Genomic DNA, 23,519 nt, shown 5'->3' on the forward strand with positions numbered 1-23,519 from the left:
CTGCGGTGTTTTGTTAGAGAAAGCAAGGAAAATAAACAAAGGGAATAATATTCCATGTTTTAAATTGCTCCATTTTTAGGGGGCTGAATGTGGGACGGTCCTGAATGTGCTCGATGGATCAAAGTAATCTCTGTCAAATCAGTGTCAGCACACTCTCTGCATGCTATTTAATCCCTCTTGGCATGGCATCTAATATGTTGCACTGAACATGCATTATCTACATTTCAGCTGTCATAAAGCTGCCACATTTTTAGTGAATGAGTTAAATGTTGAGCGACTGCATTTGTAAATTAGATCCTTAAAAAAAGATAATGCTGTGTCACTGTTTTGACATTTCAAAAGAAAATGTCCTCTTGCAAGTATTTTTCTTTTTTTAAAACAGCAAATTCTACACAGGAATTCACTGCACTTGCGCTTTCATCTTTTCCTAAAGGCTTTTTTCCTTTTCCTCATGTCTGTCCCCACTCATTTTTCTTCCTCATTCCCTCCAGTTTTCCAGTAGATGAAACAGAACATGGTTTCTCATTATCAGCCAGACTCCTCCCTCTCTTTGACTGGTGCTCTTTTCCCCTCCCTCCCTCATGTGCGGAGGGCTCGGCAGTGAGTGTTAATCCCGGATTGCGCTGCCCTGCCGTCTGCATCCCGTTGTTGCTGGGAGAGCATGGCACGGCTCCAGGACCCCTGCGCTGACACGACAGAGAAGTGAATGAGTAACAGAGAAAGAGAGGGAGAGAGGAAAGAGGTACAGTTGGACTGCTTCATGACTACCACAGCTGCTTGAGTGTTATTTAGTTTCAGTCACACACTCTCTATCACATAACTAGAAGGAAAAGAGAGAAACAGGAGGGATGGCAGCCGGTTTGTCGCAGCTGTGGGAACTACTGTAAGAGAGGAAACCTCGGTCACATCCCGGGTTCCAACACATCGCAGCACTTCTCTTCTTTGCGTTGCACCTTCCTCACTGTTCACATTTGACAGGGATTAAACTTTTTTTTGATCTGTTGCTGGCAAATCTGTAACTCCGTCAGACATGGAGTCTCCCACCAAAGAGATTGAGGAGTTTGAAAGCACGGCCCTGAAGTACCTCCAGCCAGAACAGATAGAGAAGATTTGGCTCCGGCTCCGGGGATTGTGAGTATATCCACTTTTATTCTTTTCAACAAGTGTGTGAAGCAGCACTGTGCATGCTTCAGCGTGTTTGAATGAGGCATTTGATGTTTAGAAGTGAGTTGATCTGCAATCGTGTGAATTATTCATACATTTTGACAAAAAAAGAGGCGCAGTTTCTGTCGCCTTTATTATGGTTGTTATTATAAAAGTGTGACCATCACACTCATTTCTTAGTTTCAGTTGTGTTGTGTGTATGTCATTTTATGGGAGACAGAACCCAGAGTGAAAATGTAAAATAGAAAGAAAAACAGAGGGAGTGTGTGTATGTAATTACTCAGGCCAAACATAACCATACATTTCCAAATGGTTTGTTTGCCTAACTGAACAGGAAGGAAGAAGAACATCGGAGCTCGAGTGTTGCTCACTCTTGTGCAAGAAAATCTTTACTCGCCTTAACTTTTCATTATGTTTTCACTGTCTCATCAGATGTGCAATAAACACCTGCTGCCCATGCAGACTTGTGCAGCATGTCTGTACATTTAAACTTCAGTGGCTAAAAGAGTGTATTTTTCAGATACTGAGGTGTGTCATGGGGTTCATTCTTTTTTTCGTTTAACATTTCACAAACCTTTTAAACGTCTCATCTCTTATTTCTCCTGGTTTCATTAAAGATTCTTACTTACTTTGTCACATTCACCACCAATCAACACCTCTATGACCTTTCTCCCTGAGAGGAAAGCACTTTATATGTAAGTTGAAGTGTGAAATGTTCTTTTATCCATTTTCAGTTCACATCATTCCTACTCAGCAGGGGGAGGAGACAGCACTGTTGCTAGGAGGGTTGGGCTATGAAGGATATCTTTAATGCTGCTGCTCAAGGTCTCAATGAAATACATTTCCCTCCTACACATAAAGGCAGCAGTTAGAATTCCTGTAACTCTAATACCAAATATTTTTGTTATTTTTTATTTGCCAGTATTTAATTATATAGCTCCGTGATTATGCATTGTTTATCTCTCCAGTGTTAAAAGCTTGATGTTCCACCACCATCCTCTGCCACATTTAGTTTCCTTGGATGACTTCATTGTCTCTTCAATTTGCACACCGTCAAAACCATCTGTCTTTTTGGATAATTGATGGATAGTGAGTCAGATGAATGTAACGGGAGCTCAAGCCTTTTTTCCCCCCTTCCTTCTTTTTCTTTTTCTTTTTTAAAGGGCTACACAGCAGTTGGCTGGGTGCTCTGAGGACTCCTGTAGTGTGTCAGAGATCACATTAGCCTTTAATCTCACAAAAAGCCTCTGTCTAAAAAGAGTGAGCCCCCAACTGACAGGCAGCACCCACAGATGTTGACACAGACTCACAACATAAACTTGCAGAGTATATTTTCTGTGCTTAATAGGGATTAGATAACATGTTGCAGCATTGAGGTGTTTGTGACTGCGAAAGAATGACTGTGCATGTGTTCGAGTGGGTGATATAGATTGTGGACATGTTTGAGTCCACTTGGGGATATTTACTATAGGTGCTGCTAGCTTACCCTAGATTTGTTTGTCAGCTGTGTGATTTGTATGTGAGTTTGCTGGTTGACACAGCACAGTTTCTGGCACAGTGTACTCCACAGAGTGTACCAAACATGTGTGGATTGACAGAGCATATGTTTTGGACAGTTAGCTCTATGCTCAGTCTTCAATGATGAGGAGTACACCGTGGTCACCAGCCTGTAACAGATGGCCCTTGTTTTTATATGTAATATATCAGTGAGTCGATTCCAGTGTATTTGTGTTAATAAATTAGCTTACTTAGGCAGACCTGATCTGTCTCCCACTGATTAATAGAAATTAATTATTTAATTAGTGGGTAAACAGTTCATAAAAAAGTGCTTGCTTGAGGAGAGGGCAGTGTAAGGAAGTCCCAAGAATCAAGGTGGCTGACTGCCACATCTGATCTATAAGGCTCTAACTAAAATAAATTATTATAATCATAGCAATCCAATAACAGTCATAAACAGTAACATAGACCCCAAGTACATGTAAGAAAATGTGCACTTTACCTGAAGTGCACTGGAGCACACTGGAGTGCACTGAATACGCCCCTAAAATGGTTTTGCAGGTGCTGTCCACAGATCATTGCTTTCTCTTCATCTTCCTTTCTGACTGATTTTTCTCTAGTTTTTGTTTTTGCTAGTATCTGTCACTACTGGTAGCACACACAGTACCTGGAACTCATTCAAAATGCATAAGTTGTCAGTAGTCTTACTTCTCCAGGATATCACATCCATATGTGCTGTCATGTTGGTGTTGTCCTGAAAGTTTACTTTGTCTCTCAGCGGAGTCTCAAAAGTGTTGAGGAGGCACCAGGAGATGGGCTATTAAAAAATGTGTATCTGCTAGTTTGTGCAAAGAGGTTAAGGAGGTCTCCTGAAAGAGCCCTTCAAAATGACCTGAAGGCACTAGCTCTTATGTTTCTAAAAAGATGGTGAGAAACTGACTGCTTCAGTTGGACCTCTGATCACAGCCCGTCAGAAATGTGCACATGAGTAGCCCACTTGAGAAAGGGCAGTGCTCCTCCTGTTATACAAAGTCACCAATACCAGCCCTGGTGCTGGGTCGATGCACTTCTAAGCCCTGTCCAGCTCTCCTTCAGTAAATCACAATTAGTGCTTTTTTCAATGGCTTGCAAGAAGGTTTGCTGGACCTGTACAATTTGAATGGGATGCAGGCATTATCTCGTGCTACTAGTAGTGACAAGGACACCCACCCAAAACAAAAACAAGAAAAAAAGCAGAGCAATAATCTTTGATCATTACCTGAAAAACCATCCCTAGTTTTTGGGTTGTCTTGTTGATGCCTTTCCAGACACTTGGGTTTGCACCAAAGCAAGTGAAATTGATTCACAATGGTTTAAGCTTGGTTACTAGAAATACTGATATCTGTGAAGTTGAAGTGACTAAGTGTTAAACTGTGATGATCAAGTGTTCCTTGAATTATTTTGAGCTGTGTATTTTGCTTGTTATAGTTAAAAATACTTAACAGATTGTAAAATGATTAGTGAGACGATTAGTACTTAAATGATTAGAGCAAATATTTATCATCCCATGTGTTGGATTCAGTTGTGGGATTGCCTAGTGCTGTTATCTTCTGTCAAAGTAATTGAGAAGAGCTAATATTACTGTAATGTTATAACTTTATTGTAAGCCTAATCATCCGGTATTTACTGTGCTTCCTTGGGAGGTTTACGGACTACAGGGTTTGAGAAAGATGTGATGCCACTGGCAGGCGACCAAATAAAACAAGTCTTTATATTAATTAAAATTGCAGAGCTCCGGTTGTATGTATGTTAATGTAAGTAAATAAATAGAAAATGTATTTTTTGTGCAAAATGAAATGAAATATCACTTCAAAACTTTTTGGTAACCACAAATGATTAAATCTGTCCAAAAACATTGCAATATTTACCAGAACTTCCTCAGCTCTAGCTCGGCGCCTGCTATAAAACATGATATTCATTCTTATCCATTTCTTATGATGATATAAGAAAGGCTAATACGTAGACTAACTAAATGAATAACAATATATAATCATAGACAAAAATTATGTGCATAAGATATATATGGTATATGGTAATATCACGACAAATAATTGTGTGGACCTATACTGTATTAACTAAAAAATCTGCAAATAAACTATAAAGTATAAAATAAACTATAAACTATAAAATACTTTATAACTAATGATATAGTAACAGAAAAACAGAAGATATTTCTTTTTTTTTTTTAAAAAGTATATTTTCATATGAGGACAAGGCTTTATTTTAAAGAACAGCACAATAAAGTCACCATTGTTTAAGAAAACACAAATGATACAAATTAAGTATATGGATAAAAAGAACCAAAATGTAATGCCTCCATATGAGGGCAGAGAGTCTCAGGAGGTTTACATATCAGCACCTCGCCATATAACTCTTTTGGCAAGGTGTACAGGCCAGACAATGAGGTAAAAGTGTCATGAATTCTGATTTGAGCATTCCGATTGAATCTCTATCTTATATAGGACCACATTCAGTGTAAATATCTATCCCTCCATGCACTTTCTTCTGCTTATACGGGGGCAGGAGCCTAAGCAGAGAAGCCCTGCACTCCCTATCCCTGACCACCTCCTCCAGCTTGTCAGAGGGAAAACCAAGCAGTCCCAGGATGGCCAAGAGATATAATCTCTCCAGCGACTCCTGAGTCTTCCCGGCGGGACATTCCCAAAACACCAACCCCAAGAGGCATCCTTGTCAGATGCCTGAAACACCTCAACTGGCTCCTTTTGATGCGGCAGCTCTACTCTGAGCCTTTTCCAAATGGCTGAACTTCTCACCCTATCTCTAAGGGAGAGGCCAGCCACCCTTCGAAGAAAGCTCTTTTACCTATTTCTGTATCCTCAATCCCAATTCTTTTGGTCACTGCCTGAAGCTTGTGACCATAGGTGTGGTTAGGGATGTAGATTGACCGATAAATTGAATGCTTCACTTTTACGCTCGGCTCTCTCTTCACCACGACGGACCAGTACAGCATCCGCATCACCGCAGCCGCAGCACCAATCCGTCAATTGGTCTCCAACTCCCCTCTCCACCCACTCGTAACCCTTAGAAGTCCTCTACTTGGGTTAGTAACACCGGTACTACAAACTGTTCCAGTGCGAGCTGGAGGACACCACTTGATGAAGCAAACAGAACCACATAATCTGCCACCACATCAAAGCAGAGATGGGATTCTGAGATTTCCCAAGTTGAAGCCTTCCACCACTCGGCTACACCTAGAAATTCTGTCCATAAACTTTATGAACAGAATTGGTGACAAAGGGCAGCCCTGGGGGAGTCTGACACCCATCATGAATGAGTCTCACTTATTGCCAGCTAAGCAGACCAAGCTCTTCCAATGGTTCTATAAGGATCAAATGGCTCGTAGCAATGGGCCAGACACCCCATACTCCTGCGCCTCCCACAGAACATTTCTAGGGACACGATCAAATGCCTTCTCCAAGTCCACAAAACACATGTAGACTCGCAAACTCCCATGCACCCTCAAGTACCCCCCGAGAGGGTAAAGAACTGGTTCAGTGTTCCACGACTGGGACGAAAACTGCATTGTTCCTCCTGTACCTCATGTTCGACTAACAGATGGACTCTCCTTTCCTGCACCCTGGCGTAGACTTTCTCAGGTTGGCTGACGAGTGTGTTCCGCCTATAGTAGGAGCACATGCTCTGGTCCCCCTTCTTAAAGATGGGAACCACCAACCCACATCCACCCTGAGGCCCTGCCAACAAGGAGTTTAACTGCCTTAGTGACTTCACCGCCAGTGATGGACGAGTCGTCCCCCTTGACCCCCGTGGAAATATCATGTTTAGTTTATTTTAAGGTTACATTTACTATAATGTTTAACCTTTATATGGTAAATGATAAATGGCCTCGCTTTTACTAGTCCCCCCTAGGGACCCCAAAGCGCTTTATACACCCAGTCATCCACCCATTCACACACACACATTCACACACTGGTGGAGACAAGCTACAGTTGTAGCCACAGCTGCCCTGGGGCAGACTGACAGAAGTGAGGCTGCCATATCGCGCCATCGGCCCTTCTGGCCAACACCAGTAGGCCAGCTGGTGTCTTGGTGAAGTGTCTTGCCCAAGGACACAACGACCGAGACTGTCCGAGCCGGGGGCTCAAACCGGCAACCTTCCGATTACAAGGCGAACTCCCAACTCTTGAGCCACGATCGCCCTTTATAATTGTGATAATTCCTAGAATTCTCTGACCCATCCTCACTTCTTGTCCACATCTAATTTGAATTAATTAGAAGACCCACGCACCAAAAGAGGGTAAAAGGGCAAAACCTGTGACCTAAGATTAGAAAAAAGAAATAATGCATTATTAGTTCTGCTTTTGCCTCCTGACTTTCCCTGTAGTTACTTAATGTAGTATTGATCTGTCTTTAAGGTCTCATTAATATATTTCCCCTAAAACTATTTATTTAGTCTTTCTTTGTATTGTTTACCCGATTAAACTGTGGAACTTCATTTTGTTTTCATTTCAATTGCTTCATCAACCCTAAATGATTTATTCATTCTTCCTTTCCCACTAATTTCAAGGGAGCTCTCAACATTTCTTTACGGGGATTAACTTCCTTAGCTTGCAGTTTTGCACTGAGCTCTAAAAGATTGATACTGAAAGCAACGGAGGAGCAAATCAAGCTAAGTGCTGTGAATTGTGCCTGACTAGAATTTAAATAGATGTCTGTAGTCAAACAGTTGTGAGTTTATGCCTCCCCCCAGTTTGCTGTTATGAGTGCTGTAAGTGTGTGTGAGTGAGTGTGTGTATGACCTCAGCTTTTAGAGCCATGCTGTTATCACTTCATGGAGGTGTGGGTGTGTTTTAGGGCCAAACGTAAGTGATAGTACAATAGGTGTGTTAATGTAGCTGTGTAGGTTTCCCAATGTTTGTACGTGTGTGTAGAAGTAAGGTTGGTGGGATCGAGTGGAGTTTGAATGCCGTGTATGTGTGTGTGCCTTTTTGCATATTGGTATGACACTCTTAAATCCCTTTTCTGCATAAGTGATTGTAAGCATTTGCATTCTTACTTCTCTTTACTGTAACAGTAGACTCAAAAAAGTAGACTCTAAAGCTCTTCACTTATTTACAGCTAGCTGTTATAATGTACCCATTTGATCCAGTATCAGTGAAAAAGTTTCTTATTGTAATGAGTCACTATTTTATTCTAATCGTACTGCTTTTTATGTTGGCAGTCAAGTGTTAGGAATTAGATCCACTGAACATGTGTTAAATTGCCCATTTCATCTCAATAAATGCCATGAGCAGGCTTGCATTTGTGAGATTTGATCATTTACACTATTGATATGCCTCAATTCTAGTAAGCCATGAAGTTGATGATGCAATTTGCAATTAAGTTTATATACAGATCAGTGATAAATGAAAAGGAAAAAAAAACTAAATTAAATAAATTGTTTTAGCAAGCTGTTGGGCCACCATATGCACATTAAAGACTTTTTAATACACCTTAGTATCGATTAACTGCCTCTGGAACACCACTGGAGAGAGCAACACATTCCTTATTTGGCATTTTGATGATTGCAGTGGAGAGCAATGTCACTCGAAAGTCTCAGTCAAGATCTGGTAAATGCAAAGGCCATAGCACATGATTGTACCCTCAAAATGGGGACATTGCCATCCTGGAAGAAAACACTCCCGTCAGGACTGAAATATGTCTTCCTAGGATAAAGCTGATCACTTTAAAACAACTTTGTGTTGCCATGACCTTTTCCTCTAAGGAGAAATGTGGAGCCTTACCATTTGAGCAAAATGCTCAGTAAAGCATAACGGAGCCACGTCATGTCTTCAATATAGGGTTCCTGGACCCTGGAAATTTTTCCTTTTAATTTGATAACTGATCTGTATTATTTTGGATTCTCAGTTTTACTTCATATTCATTAAAATAAGCATTATAATGTGTAAATGTGTAGTTCTTTCCTTTGTTAAAAAAAAAATCAGATTGTGCTTGGTTCATATGACAGGGCTGCATCTTTTATTGAATTTTCAGCACAAGAAAGATAGCGATTTCGCAATCATTTGTATATTCTTTATAGTGTAATGTTCAGCTGGTTTTTGCATGACCCTGATGTCTTTTCGTCCTGTCTTTCCGAAGCCTCATTCTCCTCGTGTTTGTTCTTTCTCTGGCAGGCGCAAGTACAAGAAGACATCCCAGAGGTAAGACTTGCTGCTGGGACTGGACCTCCTCCTGCCCTGTGCCTACCCATCTTTCCTTTATATTTTACCCCCTCCACTTTCTGCCTGTCTTCTTTTCATTTCCTGCCATCTGCATCACCGGACCTTAGGAAATAACTTTTTATTAATATTATTATTATTAATTATTCATTGTTGCTTTCAGTGCAAAAACACTTTTGCAGTATTGTTATGAATGTCTAATTTAAATAAATGTTGTTGTTATTATTATTATTATGATTAGTATCTTATTATTATTGTTATTATTATCCCCCTGTTCACCACCTTAAATCCCGAGAGCCACATATAGTACCTAAACAAGTAAAGCACACCTTGCCACACTTGCGGGCATTCACAGATACTCTTGCTTTCACTCTCTCTTTCCCTCTTGGGTTGATTCAAGTGTCGACTGAGTAGAATGGATAGAAATCAGGGCGACACAGTTTACCATAGAACACGCACACAACTTGAAAGCCTGACAGATAACTCAATGTTATCTTCATTTTTATTAAACTTTCATTTGTTTTCTTCTGTTGGAGATGCTCAGGGGAAATCAGGCTCTGCATTACGTGAGACTTGAATGCATTTATTTACAAGAGTGAAAGCGGGGATTAATTAATGTCGCTAGATAAATGGGTAATGTAGGTTTAAGTGTCATTTATTACAGATGTTACTGCATTGAATATTAAATGGGTGTCATGCGTTTTTTTTCAGTTATGTATCTGGTTATTTTTTCTTGGTGCAACAGACATGTTTTATTGATTGGTGACCCAAAAGGTCTAAAACTAAAAGGCTTTATACATACCTTCAAAAATGTGCCACATAGTCAAATGGTAAGGTTCTTTTGTGGTGAATGAAATTTGTACCTGATGTATTGTTTGAGACAATCTTCCTACATTCTTTATAAAAGAGTAATGTCTTTTCTCAAAATAAACAATATACCTTGTTGAATGAAAAAATAATTTTATTGAAGTTTTTCTAGAAATTATTTTTTTCAGCATCGACAGTATATGTGTCAAAAATCAGCATTATCACTAAAATTTGTGCTCTCTTAAAATTTTTTGTGCTCTAATATTAATTCACACTCACCGGCCTCTCTTCGTATACCTTTTAGTTATAACTCGCTAGCACCAGGTTGGACTCCATTTGGCTTCAGAACCACCTTAATACTTCATGGCACAGACTGTGCATTCCTGTCAGTTTGAAGCACTCCGACCATTCCCCTCTCAACTTTGGCACCAACAAGTCATTTTCTCCCAGAGAACTGCCACTCACTGGATTTCTCTTTTTCAGACCATCTATTAACCCTAGAGATGGTTGTATAGGAATAGAATATCCCAGTAGATCAGCAGTTATACTCAGACCAGCCTGTCTTGCATCAGCAATCGTGTCATGTTATGTCACTAAAATCGCCTTTCTTCCTCATTCTAGTAAACTACAGCAGGTTGTCTAGACCATGTCTATATGATTGAGTTGGCAATTAGATATTAGTGCTTACAAGCAGTTGATGGCAGGTAAGTGTACATGTTATGTATAGGACCTACATAACACAACAACATCATTGTCAAATATTTTCAGCTTGCTTATTTAAGTTTAAACCTTATAAAAGTCACAAATGTGGCAATTTCTCAACTGCAAATTATTGTGTCCAAAACCAACAATGTCTTAAGCCATCTTCCTTCTCTCACCCCAACCGGTCGCAGCAGATGGCCGCCCCTCCCTGAGCCTGGTTCTGCCGGAGGTTTCTTCCTGTTAAAAGGGAGTTTTTCCTTCCCACTGTCGCCAAAGTGCTTGCTCATAGGGGGTCATATGATTGTTGGGTTTTTCTCTGTATCTATGAAGCGCCTTGAGGCGACTTTTGTTGTGATTTGGTGCTATATAAATAAAATTGAATTGAATTGAAAATTGAATTGAATTGAATGTCCACATAAAAAGCAAGCTGCTTTTCACCTGCTTCTTTAAAACGGACGGTTGGTTACTAGGGGAATGTTCTAGGCTCTGGTTGCATCATATGTCAGCCAGTGTTATCTTTCGCTCCATTCGGTACTTGCTTTTATCACTTGCTTCACTTGCTTGTTTTTTGTTTTAACTGTCATCACTACAGTGGCATTTCATAGAGTCTCCGGTGGCTAAATAGCTGCTAGTCTCTTCCTGTGTGTATGCCGGTATAGACAAAAGTATCTAACTTTCCCATTCGGTTTTTTTTATTGAAAAATAGGAAAAACAAAGTTAAAAACAAACAAACATTAAGATAATTTCAGTCATACCTCTAAAGTGTATTCTTTCATGGAATATAGTGCTTCTTTTTCTACCTACGTTTACACCATTTGCACAAATCACAATCAGTAGTAAACAAGAAAATTGTAAACACTCCACAAAATGAATTTCAGAACATTTTTTTTTGTTGCAGCCTGTTTCATGGCACTTTCCTGGGAACTGATGGATTGCTGCACAGTCAGAGAAATACTGCTCATGTTATTGGCACAGTGTGTGGTCGTTTAGAGTGGTATAGCCTTAGCTGTTGGAAACTCCTTCTCTCTCCCTGCCGCAGTCTCTCTATCATTCTCGCTCTCTTCGCTGGGTGGGTGAGTTTCTGTGTGGAGGAGCCGGGTGATTGACAGCTCCATATGTGTCTGTGTAATTACGGCCGGGCTAATTGGCAGAGAGGAACACTGGGAAATTGTTATTACTGACACACCAGGACAACCCCTTATACACACAGATGGAAGCAGAGACTGCCCTCCTCACAGAGGGAGGCATGGAGTGACGAGGGAGAGGAATGTTTGTGTGAATGTGCACATAGAAAGGAGGTTAAGAGGGATGAAAGTAAAGCTGTAAAAAGAATAGAAAATAGTCTGTGTAGGCCTATGATTGTGTGTTTTATCTGGGGTTGGTGCTGGAAATAGGGAAACAGTTTGCCTACTTCTGTATAGGTTATCATTTTTGATCACATGATCTCTATTGTGTTCTGCTCTTCTCTTTCAGCAGTTGGCAGGTTGGTAAGCCCCGCCTCCCACTTAGTTACTGTTGCTGTGGTTGTCAAGCTTTCCATTCATAGCACAGCACATCTGCAATTTACAAAGATGGCAATAGCAGGTTTCATTTTGCAATTTTTGGAGCAATAATCCAAATTTAAATCCAAAGTTATTTAAGACTAAAACAAGCTAACTGTTGCTGTTTTATTAATAATAAAGAAGGCTTTTATTAAGAGTACATATAAAAGCTAGAATAACAAAAACAGCTTTTTCGTGTTGTGTGTTTTGCACTTAGCCTCAGCAGTTAGCTGGCCTTACAATGATGATTACAATAAATACAGTTAATAGACTACAACATTTTTTGTTGTTATTGTCATTGTATGCTTAGTTTATAAAGACAGAGGTAAGATTTATGCTTCATTGCAAACCTTACAACACTCTTAATCCATTATCTGGTCAGAAACCTTATTTGATTTCATTCAGCTTGGCTTCCTCCGGGTCACTGTGATGTTGTCAAACCACATGGATTTCTTTTAGCCCATCGGTGAAGATCAGATTATGTCACAGATAGTGACATCATGGCATCTTACCCCCTAAGCCCCAACCTCAACCCTAACCCTTTTAACTTGTAATGCTTAGAAATGTATTAGACTACGTGGCATAAAAACAAGAAAAGGTTTTAGAAATCTGTCTTTTAGAAACTTGTATACAATTACGTATACGGCAAATAACAAACTGATTTCATGTTTTTATTGCCATGTTTGGGCTGGCACGCTGGATGTTTTTGAGAAATTAAAATCAAAATTAAATCAAAAAATGAATCAAAAATTTATAATAAGCATTACTTTAAAAAAGAAAAAGCATTTTGTAAAACAGTAAGTTTAATAATGTATGTATAACAGAAATAATTATATTTTAATGTTAGGCATATAATTTTCATTAAAGAAGTGATTGAGGGAAACTGTGGCATAAACCTTACATTGGGTGGTGGCCTTATAAATTTATTAAGCACTGTATACATGGTAAATTGACTGCCCTCAGTTTGCAGCCTGAAACTGAAAAAAGAAGCACTGAATATTTCAGTGAGTGCCAGATACACACTAAGACCTTACAATCCTGTTACTGACCATTCACTAAATCCGCCAGTGGATGAGGTTTAGTGAATGGTTTGTTTGAAATCTGTTACTTCTTTGACTAATCCCTCTGAATGTGTCAGAAACCAGATTGATTGGAGCCACTAGGAGGAAAAGAGCACTTTCTCTTATGTTTACCAAAAAGGCATTGATCATCTGAACGCTACCACTTACAGTGATTATTCATCAACCGCCAAAAGCTACAAGTAGAGGACTTGAGTGTCTCTTTGTATTTTATGACAAGCGCCTGAATGCTACTCTGAATTAAACATGCTTTTACTTAAGCCTGTAAATATGCTACAGTGGTCACTGCTTGTAGTTTAGCTTTTAAGTGTTTTGCCATCTGATCCAGACAGGCCTCCAGCCTTACATGGTCTTTGTAAGTAACTGTGTGTGTATGTGTGTGCTTGCGCGCGTGTGTGTTTATACAAGGGTTTTTTTGGGTTTTTTTTTTTCTCATTTAGCCTTCTCGTGGTTAGTGTTTTGGTCCAGATCACAGCCTTTAAAACTGTCCAAGGCCTTACATCTTGTTCTCTGTGGCAAAACTGTCTTGCACTTTTTCAGCACAAGCCAGTCGTTTCCTCTCTGGCGTAAATATCAGACACCCTGTCTATGTATATTTTATGAATGCCAGTTTGTGTAGCACAGATTTTCAGGGATATATATATAAAGACATCTTGTTTGTATTGTCTTTATTTTGTGTTTTAATTACCTATAATCCAAATTTCATTTTCTTCTCATACTGTAGTTGTGATTCACTAAAAAAAGTATCAAATCAAATTTAAGCTCCACTTGCTTGCATTTGCAGATCTGCATCAAATTTCTAACAAAACCATTTAATTTTCCCTTTCTTGCTATTACTTAGAAAAACCCTTCTAATACTATCTGATCGCTCATTGATAGCTGAAATTTAAATGCCAAGTAATAACCACATTTCGTACTACCGAACCTCAGCAACAGTTCAAGGCACCTCTGTCTACATAAACTCAAAGTTTTTGAACAGACAATACAGATTACAGGCGACAATATGACTGACAGAAAATAAAAAAAAAAAAATGAATAATATTAGGGAAAAAACTGGGACATGTCTTTAGGAAAATTCAGGAGAATTTTTGGAGGCCTTATACAGTTTTAAACTATGATTGTATTTTTTTTTAAATCAGTATACACTTGACCATGTTGAAGATTCACTGCACTAAGATTTGTTATCAGTCTTCATTCTGTATATCTACTTGTACAGCAATATTAATCCACCTGCCTGACTTTTCTTTTAATATGGTCTCATCAGAACATGGATACTGGACCTCCTGGGGTATTTGTTGTTGGCGCTGGGATGCTGGCATTAGATCATTTGGGTCCTAAAGGGTTGCAGGGTGGGACTCAGTAGATTGTGCCATTTCTGGAACATTGTCCTGATGCTGATTTGGACTGGGATCAGAGAAGCTCAAGAGCCAAGTAAATATTGGGCTCTTTGTCCTGTTTTGAAGCATAACTCAACAGTTTTTGGCACATTTTCCTCCTGGGAGAGGCAGCTGATCATGAAAAGTGCCTTTGCCGCTGGGACATGGTGTATTTTCTGCAATGTTTAGGGGGGGTCATACGTGTCTAATATCTACATGACAACAGGACACAAGGTTTCCCATGGCATTGTGACACTGCGTTGTAACAAGTGATCAGTGTTATTTGCTTCACCTTTCAGGGGTTTTAATTGGTGACACTGATTCATGTCATTATGTAGTAAATCATAGAAATAAAAATATAAATAAAATGAATGGTGAATTGAAAAAAGACAGCTCATTGACAGAAGAAAAAAGGCAACGAGCAATAGAGAGTTGAACAGATATAGTCAGGCTGAGAGTCACAGGGGAAAATTGAACTCTTTGCTTAATATCAGTAATCACGGAGCAAATCCTGGGATTGGCATTTCAAGAACAGGCTATTATAAGCCATTACCCGAGCCTCTCTGTCTCTCTTATCTGCGGTCTAAGGCCATTTGTCAGTCACCACAGCTATTGGCCTGTCTATTGAAGATGATTCATTTGGAGCAACATTGGTGTATTGTTATATTGTTATTGGTTTGTTATGAGTGGATTCGTCGGCCACTGGAACAAATATAATCATGTCTTTTAAAACAACCCGATTGTCTTTTGAGCAGTAAAGAGCTGGGGCAATTAGAACGGCAATAAAGATGATGATGTGCTGAGATAATAGATGAAAAACAGAGATGATGTCATTAGTCACCTAAAAATTAGAAACACAAATGTCACTTCAGGCTCACTTGTGATAACAGCCTCATTTTAAACATTAATTATTATTATGAATTACACATTTTGAGAATGATTGCTTAGAATACGTGAGCAATTTTTTACATTATCCTGAAAGTAGCAGAAGTAGTGTAAAACATATGTTTTTTAAGGACAATTTTGTAGCTCAGTTTTTTGCTTGTGTGCTTTCCAGCTCAGATGTATTGATATTTATGCTTGCTTTTCCTTTTGGTCTTCCTTTCTTGTTTTTCTTTCTTTCCCTATCTTTCCCTATCTAGAGGGGTAATTACCTGTCTCAAATGAATTTGAAAGCTTAGCCCAATTGCATTCCTCCTATCCAGTCTTCTTCTTCCCCCCTTTCCTTTCCACTCTGCCTCTCATCAGGTGATCTTTCCTTTTCATGCGTTACTGTTTCCTGATTCACTCCACGTCGCATTTTTCTTAAAAAAAATGCTGGTACTGTAGTAAAATGCATTTTTTTACAAATTTATTTTACTTGAGTACATTAATATTCATAAATGCATACAACATGTGGCATTTTCAGCACCATGAACAACATCAGTAAAAGAGAATTAAAGCCACGTTTTTATGTTGTGTTGGTACTCCTCATGCAGCAAAGACAGTTTTGACTCTTTGCGGCATGAACACTGGAAGTCCTTTAGTGTTTACCACTGAGAAGTTGGACTCTTTGGTTGAGGCTTGTTCTGGGGATACTGCTATCTGCAGAGATTACAGGCGAGATCAATGCTTTGACTTTTTTTTTGTCCTTTTCTGTGAGGCAGCTGTGATTGGAGTTGCAGTGATTTTGTTCTCTGTGGGAAGGCTGTTGCTACTGTGGAGTGCCATTGTGCCAAAGCTCAGGTGGGGAACGTGTGGGGACAATGCAATATTCAGATGGATGCAGTGTCAAAGTGACATCCACATGAATGCCAGGACCCCGGGTTTCACACTTTTACCTGTCATTGGTTTTATGGACATCAAGTGTGGTAGGTTTTATTATGGAATGGTATGGAGTTTCCATTTAGACTGAATAATACCCTTCAGTATCTGCAACCAGAGCAAATCACTTTCACACTAATTGTTGTCTGTGCAATCCAGTCATCATAACAGAGAAATCGAATGTGTTACTGTAAGTGCTTCATTTTCATTTTACAGCAATATGCTTCTACCCTGATTATTTTCTTCCTCTTTGCCTACCTCAGAGAGCCATCATTAAGCTAAGTATATTGATACAGTGAAGATTAATTACAAAGCCTAAATGAAAGGCTTTCATCCTAAGTTGAATCTATAGGAGAGATGAGCACATAAACGTCACATGCTTTAATGGTGCCAATTCACCAGGCTTCCCCTTCCTACTGCCTGCAGCAGATAATATTCCAGATTTATGGTGCAGATTGTCTCCTTAACCTGGTTGTTTATAGCTATCCTTCATCTAACCATTCACCCCTGTGCCGGTTCCTAATGCCTGTTTGTCCAATTGGCATGACTTCAGGACAGAGGCAGTTAGATGAGCAGCAATGTGTAACTAGTGTCTGTGAGTTTATATTGAGATAAAATATACAGTCACACTGATTGAGAACGCTTAAAAATACACTACATGCTTCGTCTGGCATCTGTCTGAATACGTTTGTGTGTGCTGCATATATTTTTCTTTCCATTCAGCTATCATCTCATTCATCTTCAGATTACTCAGTCAGCTCTAGTGGGAGTCACAGATCTAACATATGGCCTATTTAAATACTTTATCTGGCTCACAGGTTCTGTCATTACCAATGTGAAAGACAACATATTCAAAATTGTCTTAAGCGGCAATGGTGACAATTTAAGAGATTTTAAAAAACAAAAAAGCAATAACTGGGAATTGCACTATAGGTAATGGGGGAGTTTGAGTAATTGGTAATGATAATAACTGGTTGTGTAGCAAATCTGTGTCTCAAATGATCAAACCCAGTGATTTAATATTAATTCGTTTTTTTCTCCTCTGCTTCTGTCCCCTCACCCTCAGTCAGCTGCAGCAGATATATGCTTATTTTGTTTTCCTGTTAAAAGGGAGTTTTTCCTTCCCTCTGTTGCCAAGTGCTTGCTCATAGGAGGTCATCTCCATTATTGATTCTCTCCATTATTCTCGGGTCTTTGTCTTACAGTATAAAGTGCCTTGAAGTGACTGCTGTTGTGATTTGGTGCGATATGAGTAAAACTTGAACTGAAAGTGTGGCGTGAAGTATGGAGATCTGAATAAAACATTTTCTGGTGAAATCAGGAATAATTTACTTCCCAATTATCATAGTTTGTATTTTGTTGTACCATTCTCTATAAGCATTTAGCATATACATCTGGTAGTGAGACCCTGCCTCACCCTGTGCCTCATGGAAAGCCCAGCTGATAATTTAAAAAAATTAAGTTAAAAGCATTGAGTGAGCTGTGTCAAAACAAATATGGCATTAGCCACTGTTGGACGGTAGCCAAGGAGTTAATGGCTTGATTAGTAATGTGGTGCTTTGCAGCTTGTTGGTGCTTTGTTGTTATGTAAACAGGAAACATTGAAGGATTTCATTGCAAAATGAAACATGTTGCTTTTTAATTGATGAAAATCTCTTGGCTGCATATGGGAAAATTAATAAACACTTGCTGTTGTTTGTATTTGCAAAAATGCACCATATTTGCTTTTCTGTTCTTTTTAATCTAAATGTGTGAGCATGTGGATTAACTGCTGCGGCGTTTTCTCTGATGCTAATCTAAGAGGGAAGCTAGAAATCACAACAGTCACGCACCCAGGAGTCTGTTTTCTGTCACGGTTTTTCAAACTTTCTTTTGGACAGGCTGGACTAAACATCCTTTCCAGAAAATAAACTTTCAGTACAGTAGTTCACTGTTGTACAGTTAAACTCATGGGGACTGAGACTGAATGTCTCAAGTTCACGGTTTGTTTAAGTGAATATGTCAATCACTGACATGTTGTATACTTTTCCAATCTAGTTTAATTTAAGCGAAAAAAAGAAAAAAAAGCGAAAAGGCCAAACATTTGGCGTCTGTAGCTTCTCACATGTTAAAAAGCACTTGTTATTAGTGCTAAATGTAAAACAGTAAATTAACTTCTGGGCTTTGGAATATTAATTGGACCAAATAAAAGACTTAAATGATAATGGATTCTCAGTTTTACTTTTACAACAGAAATGACTGTTCTTCTCTTGAACAACTAAGGAAAGAAAGCATTGAAAGAGATAAGCACTTATCTCTTGCAATACTAAAGTTTATCTAAAGCAGCTATAGGCTGAATATAAACTGATATGGAATGCTTCTACATTTCAGGTCTACCTTGGCTCAGATTTAAATCTCAAGGTTAAATTACTGTTCTGAGAACTCAAGGCTTTCAAATGGCTTGCATTCAATTAGGCTACCACTCCCAAACTATTAAATCTTTAATTTACCTCTATACAGGAATCCTAAGCAGTAGATGTGATCATTTAATAAATGTTGTTATTATAACAGGCTATAAGTGTGCAGAGTAAACAGATGTTAACACAAACTTTTATGTGAACAATAACCATGTGTAGAAGGTGAGGACGAGTCTACTGCTAGTTGCTACTTCATCAGCAAAGGCTCTCATCAAACTGGCTGTGTCTAACTAGTACTTCCTTCCTCAGTGCAACAATCGGAGCTAAATAAGTGGCCCTCAGGGCAGCAGCAAAGACACGAGGCTGGAGAGGATCAACAATCCTCTCATCACTACACTGCTGCTTGCTCCTGCTGGATATAATGAAGCGTAATTGAGTCATAAATGGCATGCTAATTTTGGTAACCATGGTGTTTGATGAAGACACTCAGTGTTTTGAGATGGCTTAAAGAGATAGTTTGATTTAGTGGAAGTGCTTATGTTTTTCTTTTTTGTGTTATGTATTTTTTGTTGGTAAGTAAACATTTCTTAAGGTAATAATTGAAAGACTGTTTTGCATTGCATTAGAGCACCTGATGATAAGGTGATAAAGGGGTCCTAAATGCTGTTCATTTGTGCTGCCATTGATCAGTTGTAATTAAAAACACACAAAGAATTGCATTATTGAATTATACATGTAGAATGTAGAATGAGCTAAATTAATTTAAAAAATTATATAAAAAAACACTGAACAGATCTGTGTGTACATATTAAAGGAAAAGTTCACCCCAAAATCACATCTCCCTCTAGCTTGTATGTCCAATTACCACCACTGAGCAGAGAAAGAGGGGCAGGTACACCACTGAGTTAATTAGCAACATCAAATGAAAAAGTTTTCCTTTTTGTCTTAAATTAAACAATCAAAACATTTGGAACAAATGATAGAACTATGATTGCAAAAGATCCTTATGTCCATTCTACACAGTATTGGATACATTTCATGACAAACCTTTTGTCATATTAAAAACCAGTGTGAGATTACTAGTGTGAGATAATACTCAGTGTGTGATAACTGTGTGCATTTTTCTGCTGATGGATATAGCCTTTAGGGATGGTGAAGTAATAGACTTAGCAACAATCCTCAGACTGTGGCATTCAAGGAATAATTGATTAATTGATTGTCTGATTAAAGGCCCAAAGCAAAGTTTGCCAGGAAAACAGTCTCCGCACACACTCCAATCAGTCTGTAGATGACAAGTTCTGAGGTGAGCCTCTGCATTCTTGGTAGAAATTTTCCATTTATTAGGCAAAGTTACATTTTCCAGTCTTTACCTGTCCTGCCTTAGTAAGCGAGTGCCCACTGCAGCTTCAAATTTCTTTTCTTGGCTGACAGGAATGGAACATAATAGGGTTTTCTGCTGTTGTAACCCATCTGGATGAAGATTCTGAATCGTGAGATGCTTCTTTGTTCACTACAGTTATAAAGAGCAGGTAACGGGTTGCTTGTGCTTTTTCGACACCTTTACCCAGTTGTTTTCTTTTTCACACCTTTCTGAACAAAATCTGGAGGCTGTTATGGTAAAAAATACTTTGAGACCACCAGTTTCAAAACAGCTTATCGCCTTCAGATATTGTCAAACATCATAAAAGTCAGGGACTCCTACACTCTGTCCAGTCTGATAAGTTTATTTGAAGTTTCAAGCTGATTGGGTGTTTTAGAGGTGGATAAGTCATGCTATTTTCCTTTCTTTGATTAATATCATGATGATCATGTTGTTACATATAGACTGATCTGAGTTTTTTCAAATTTTTAATTCCTATAAAAATACATTGGCTTCAGGTGTCCTATACAGAGAACCACATTCAGCACCAGTGTAAGAGAATACCAGGCTTAACAAATTTGCCTAAAGAAATTTTTTTATGGGTTTTTAAGTGAATTGTGGGGAAAAAAAAACAGCATTCTCAGCTTAGCGTTGTTAAATGCATTTTACAGGCATGGGTGATGAAACGTCTATATATGAACCACTCCCCAGTCCCCTACACAGGACTGAAGAGTGGTTTATTGGGAATAAAGGTTGTAGTTGTGAGGACTTTTTTGTGTATGTGTGTGTGCAAAGTGTATCTGCATTGTGTGAAGTGGTGCATTGCTAAACAAAGTGCACTCTGATGTCCTTGACTGCCCTGAGGTTGAAGGACACATCGTGATGACCGCACTAACCACAATGCAACGCTTTTTAGCTTTTATTGATCTTTGTGTTTGGTTGTGTGTGTGGCAAGGACAAAGACAGAGACTGCTGTGCTATCATGCCTCTGGCCTATTTATTTATTTCCCTTTGTCTCCTTCTCATTGTGTTTTAGAATTAACCAAAATTATCTCTATATGGGTTTCAATATCTGTTATCTAGATATACTGTTGGAACACCTTTCATTGTCTGTATAGCTTTGGGGCAACTATAGTTAGCTATCACTGTGTCCGGATTACTGTGGTAATAATCTGATAGACTCATGCCATTATGTGCTATCTGTTATTATGTTGGAGCACTGGCTTAGAGTCAAAGAGATAATCTAATTGTAAGCGCTATTTTCTCTACCTCGCCTGTTTCATTGCGTTAGCCTATTGGTTTGTGTGTTTGCATACGTGTGTGTGTGTGTGTGTCTGCATATGACCCACTGTCCATAAGTGACCTATGCCATTTTTACTTTATCGATATAACTGCCTTTACAGTAGATACAGTATAAGGTTATCACAGCTCCTCCCTTTTTATCTGTCAGAAACCTTCACATCTGCACTTCTCAGAGCCTCTTGGTCTTCTACATGAGATAACACACTGAACTCACTCATGAAAGGACAGTCAAAGTCAATTGTGATGCACCAATTTCCCTTACAAGGCCTTTCCTGGAGTAAACAAAGAGCAATCTTACTGCCTTGCATGTCCTTTTGCCAATGTTTTTATTGTTCTTTACCAATAGAAAAAGCTTTATTAACTTTAAAAGGTGGTTAAACAGTACATGCTATACTTCACACTCCAATCTACAGTGTTCTGCTTATTCAGACAATAGTGTAAATGATTAAAAAGTAGTATTATGGAGCTGTTTTATTTTATTGTCAGTGTTATGCAGCCAAAATGCGGCACTGCTGCAATCTAACCAGCCATTTCTGTACAGTTTATTACAGTAATGAAGGTAGATTGCTTTGCATTTTCAGCTAAACAGGTGGGACTGAGGTTCTGGGAGGATAAAGCTCTAGCAGCACTTAGTTTAAAGAGCAGTTTTATTGTTTTACTGATGTATTTTTCCTTATGGCTTTCACCAGGGTCATCATAAAACATATTACAGACAGCATTTTAAATGGCACATGTACAGAGTGAAAATCAATCGTTTATGTCTAATATACACATCTGTCAATGATGCAACAGCAAAGTTGGCCGGGTATCTGATGATGTGGCTTAAAGTCCGTCCTGGTTCCTGAAAATGGGGAATACCCAACAGAAAACCCGAGTGGCACTTTATTTGGCGCTTAAACAGAGAGTCTAAATGAGGGGAGGCACAAATGAGCCACAAGGGGACATCTCAAAGCAACAAACATTTAAATAGAATAAACACACAAAAAATATTCAAGCCAGAATTTTAACATGGCCTCACTTCCCCTCACAGGAATATCTCTTAAAATAAAAGTTTTTTTTCTTGTTGTTATTAATTTAAAGTTTCCGCTTACATTAAATCACTTCTTAAATCTTGGGAATTTAGAGTTTGTTTAGAGCTAAAAAAAATATACAAATAAAACAAAAGTTTAAACATAGTAATATTTGAATAAATATTGCATTTTAGCTAAATACAGGAAACAACATCTGCAACTCTTATGTAAGTCTTACCCAGCCTCCCCCCACCCCCATAGTGCAGCACTATCATTCAGCTCAGGAAGAAGATATTCTAATGGCGTTAATGGCAGCTGAGGTAAAATTTAAATTAATGCTCTCTCTGTTTAATCTAGCTTCATGCAAAAACATATACATAATGGATACTAAGTTGTTGTTGTATTCATCTAACCTGTGACCAGCGTGACCACTGAATGCTCTCTGTGGGATAGAGAGCATAAATCTTTATTGATAAAAGAATAAATTAAAGCTGTGCAGTGCAAAAAGCTCATTTTTAGTATTTTCGGTTGTAGTTTTTGGAGTCATATGTCAAGCAAACATCTTTCAGCTGCTGGAAAAGCTAAAAAAGACAGCACAGACAGATAAGATACTTCACAAACAGATCTATGGCCACCATAATGATAGCTTTTTCAGTCCACACCCAGTGACAGCTCGTGTTCAGGCAAACCACCTGAGACAGCTGACCTTTTCACTGAAATCCAATACCCTTGTTGAAAGGTCTGTTGACACGGTGGACTTCAAACTCCTCCAGGAGGTGAAAATAATGAAGCACAGTATGAAACTTAAGGCTCGAGAGGGAAAGAAGCAGCCATCTGTCAGGCAACTGAATAGAAGAGCAGGGTTTAAGCTGTCGGGCCAAGAAGGCTAAGAGGTGCAAGTGGAGTGGAAAACATAGAACAGCTCTGATTAAGGGTTTCCTACAGGCTATCAAAGAGTTGCTTGAAGCAGAAAAAATATAAATGAAGAGTTTTATAGCTCAAATGCTTCATTACGAGCTTAAAGAGGTAAAAATGTTCAATGAACTGCTTGAAGAGGAACTCAGTGAGCAAAGAAGAAGATGAGCCACTTCCTCAGTCCATAAATAAAAGTCTTTGAAGAAAGACTTTTATTTTGAGGCCCAGAGTTATGGGGTCAATATGACTAAAAAATATCTTTATATTGTAGATGGATCAACCAATAGGCTTTCTTGATGCATAAGTCTGTTAAAATAGGTTGGGTTCAATT

At 38.8% G+C, this 23,519-nt stretch overlaps 1 protein-coding gene across 6 annotated transcripts in view; it reads left to right on the forward strand.

The window, feature by feature from the left end:
* pde1cb (phosphodiesterase 1C, calmodulin-dependent b) overlaps positions 1-23,519 on the forward strand; it is a 105,730-nt gene that overhangs the window by 39,675 nt on the left and 42,536 nt on the right. The window contains exons 1-3 of one of the 6 annotated variants that reach the window (XM_006792166.2): positions 133-742; positions 1,029-1,131; positions 8,853-8,879. The exons of 3 other annotated variants lie outside the window; for them this stretch is intronic. In XM_006792166.2, the coding sequence (XP_006792229.1) occupies positions 1,031-1,131; positions 8,853-8,879 (128 nt within the window). In that variant the 5' untranslated portion in view covers positions 133-742; positions 1,029-1,030. Of the gene's footprint in view, positions 1-132; positions 1,132-8,852; positions 8,880-23,519 lie in introns of those variants that run through there. 2 more of the 6 variants (XM_035908347.2, XM_035908344.2) reach the window with 2 other exon arrangements.

This window comes from Neolamprologus brichardi, chromosome 18, assembly GCF_056152115.1.
Source record: "Neolamprologus brichardi isolate AB-2024 chromosome 18, ASM5615211v1, whole genome shotgun sequence".
Classification (NCBI taxonomy): domain Eukaryota; kingdom Metazoa; phylum Chordata; class Actinopteri; order Cichliformes; family Cichlidae; genus Neolamprologus; species Neolamprologus brichardi.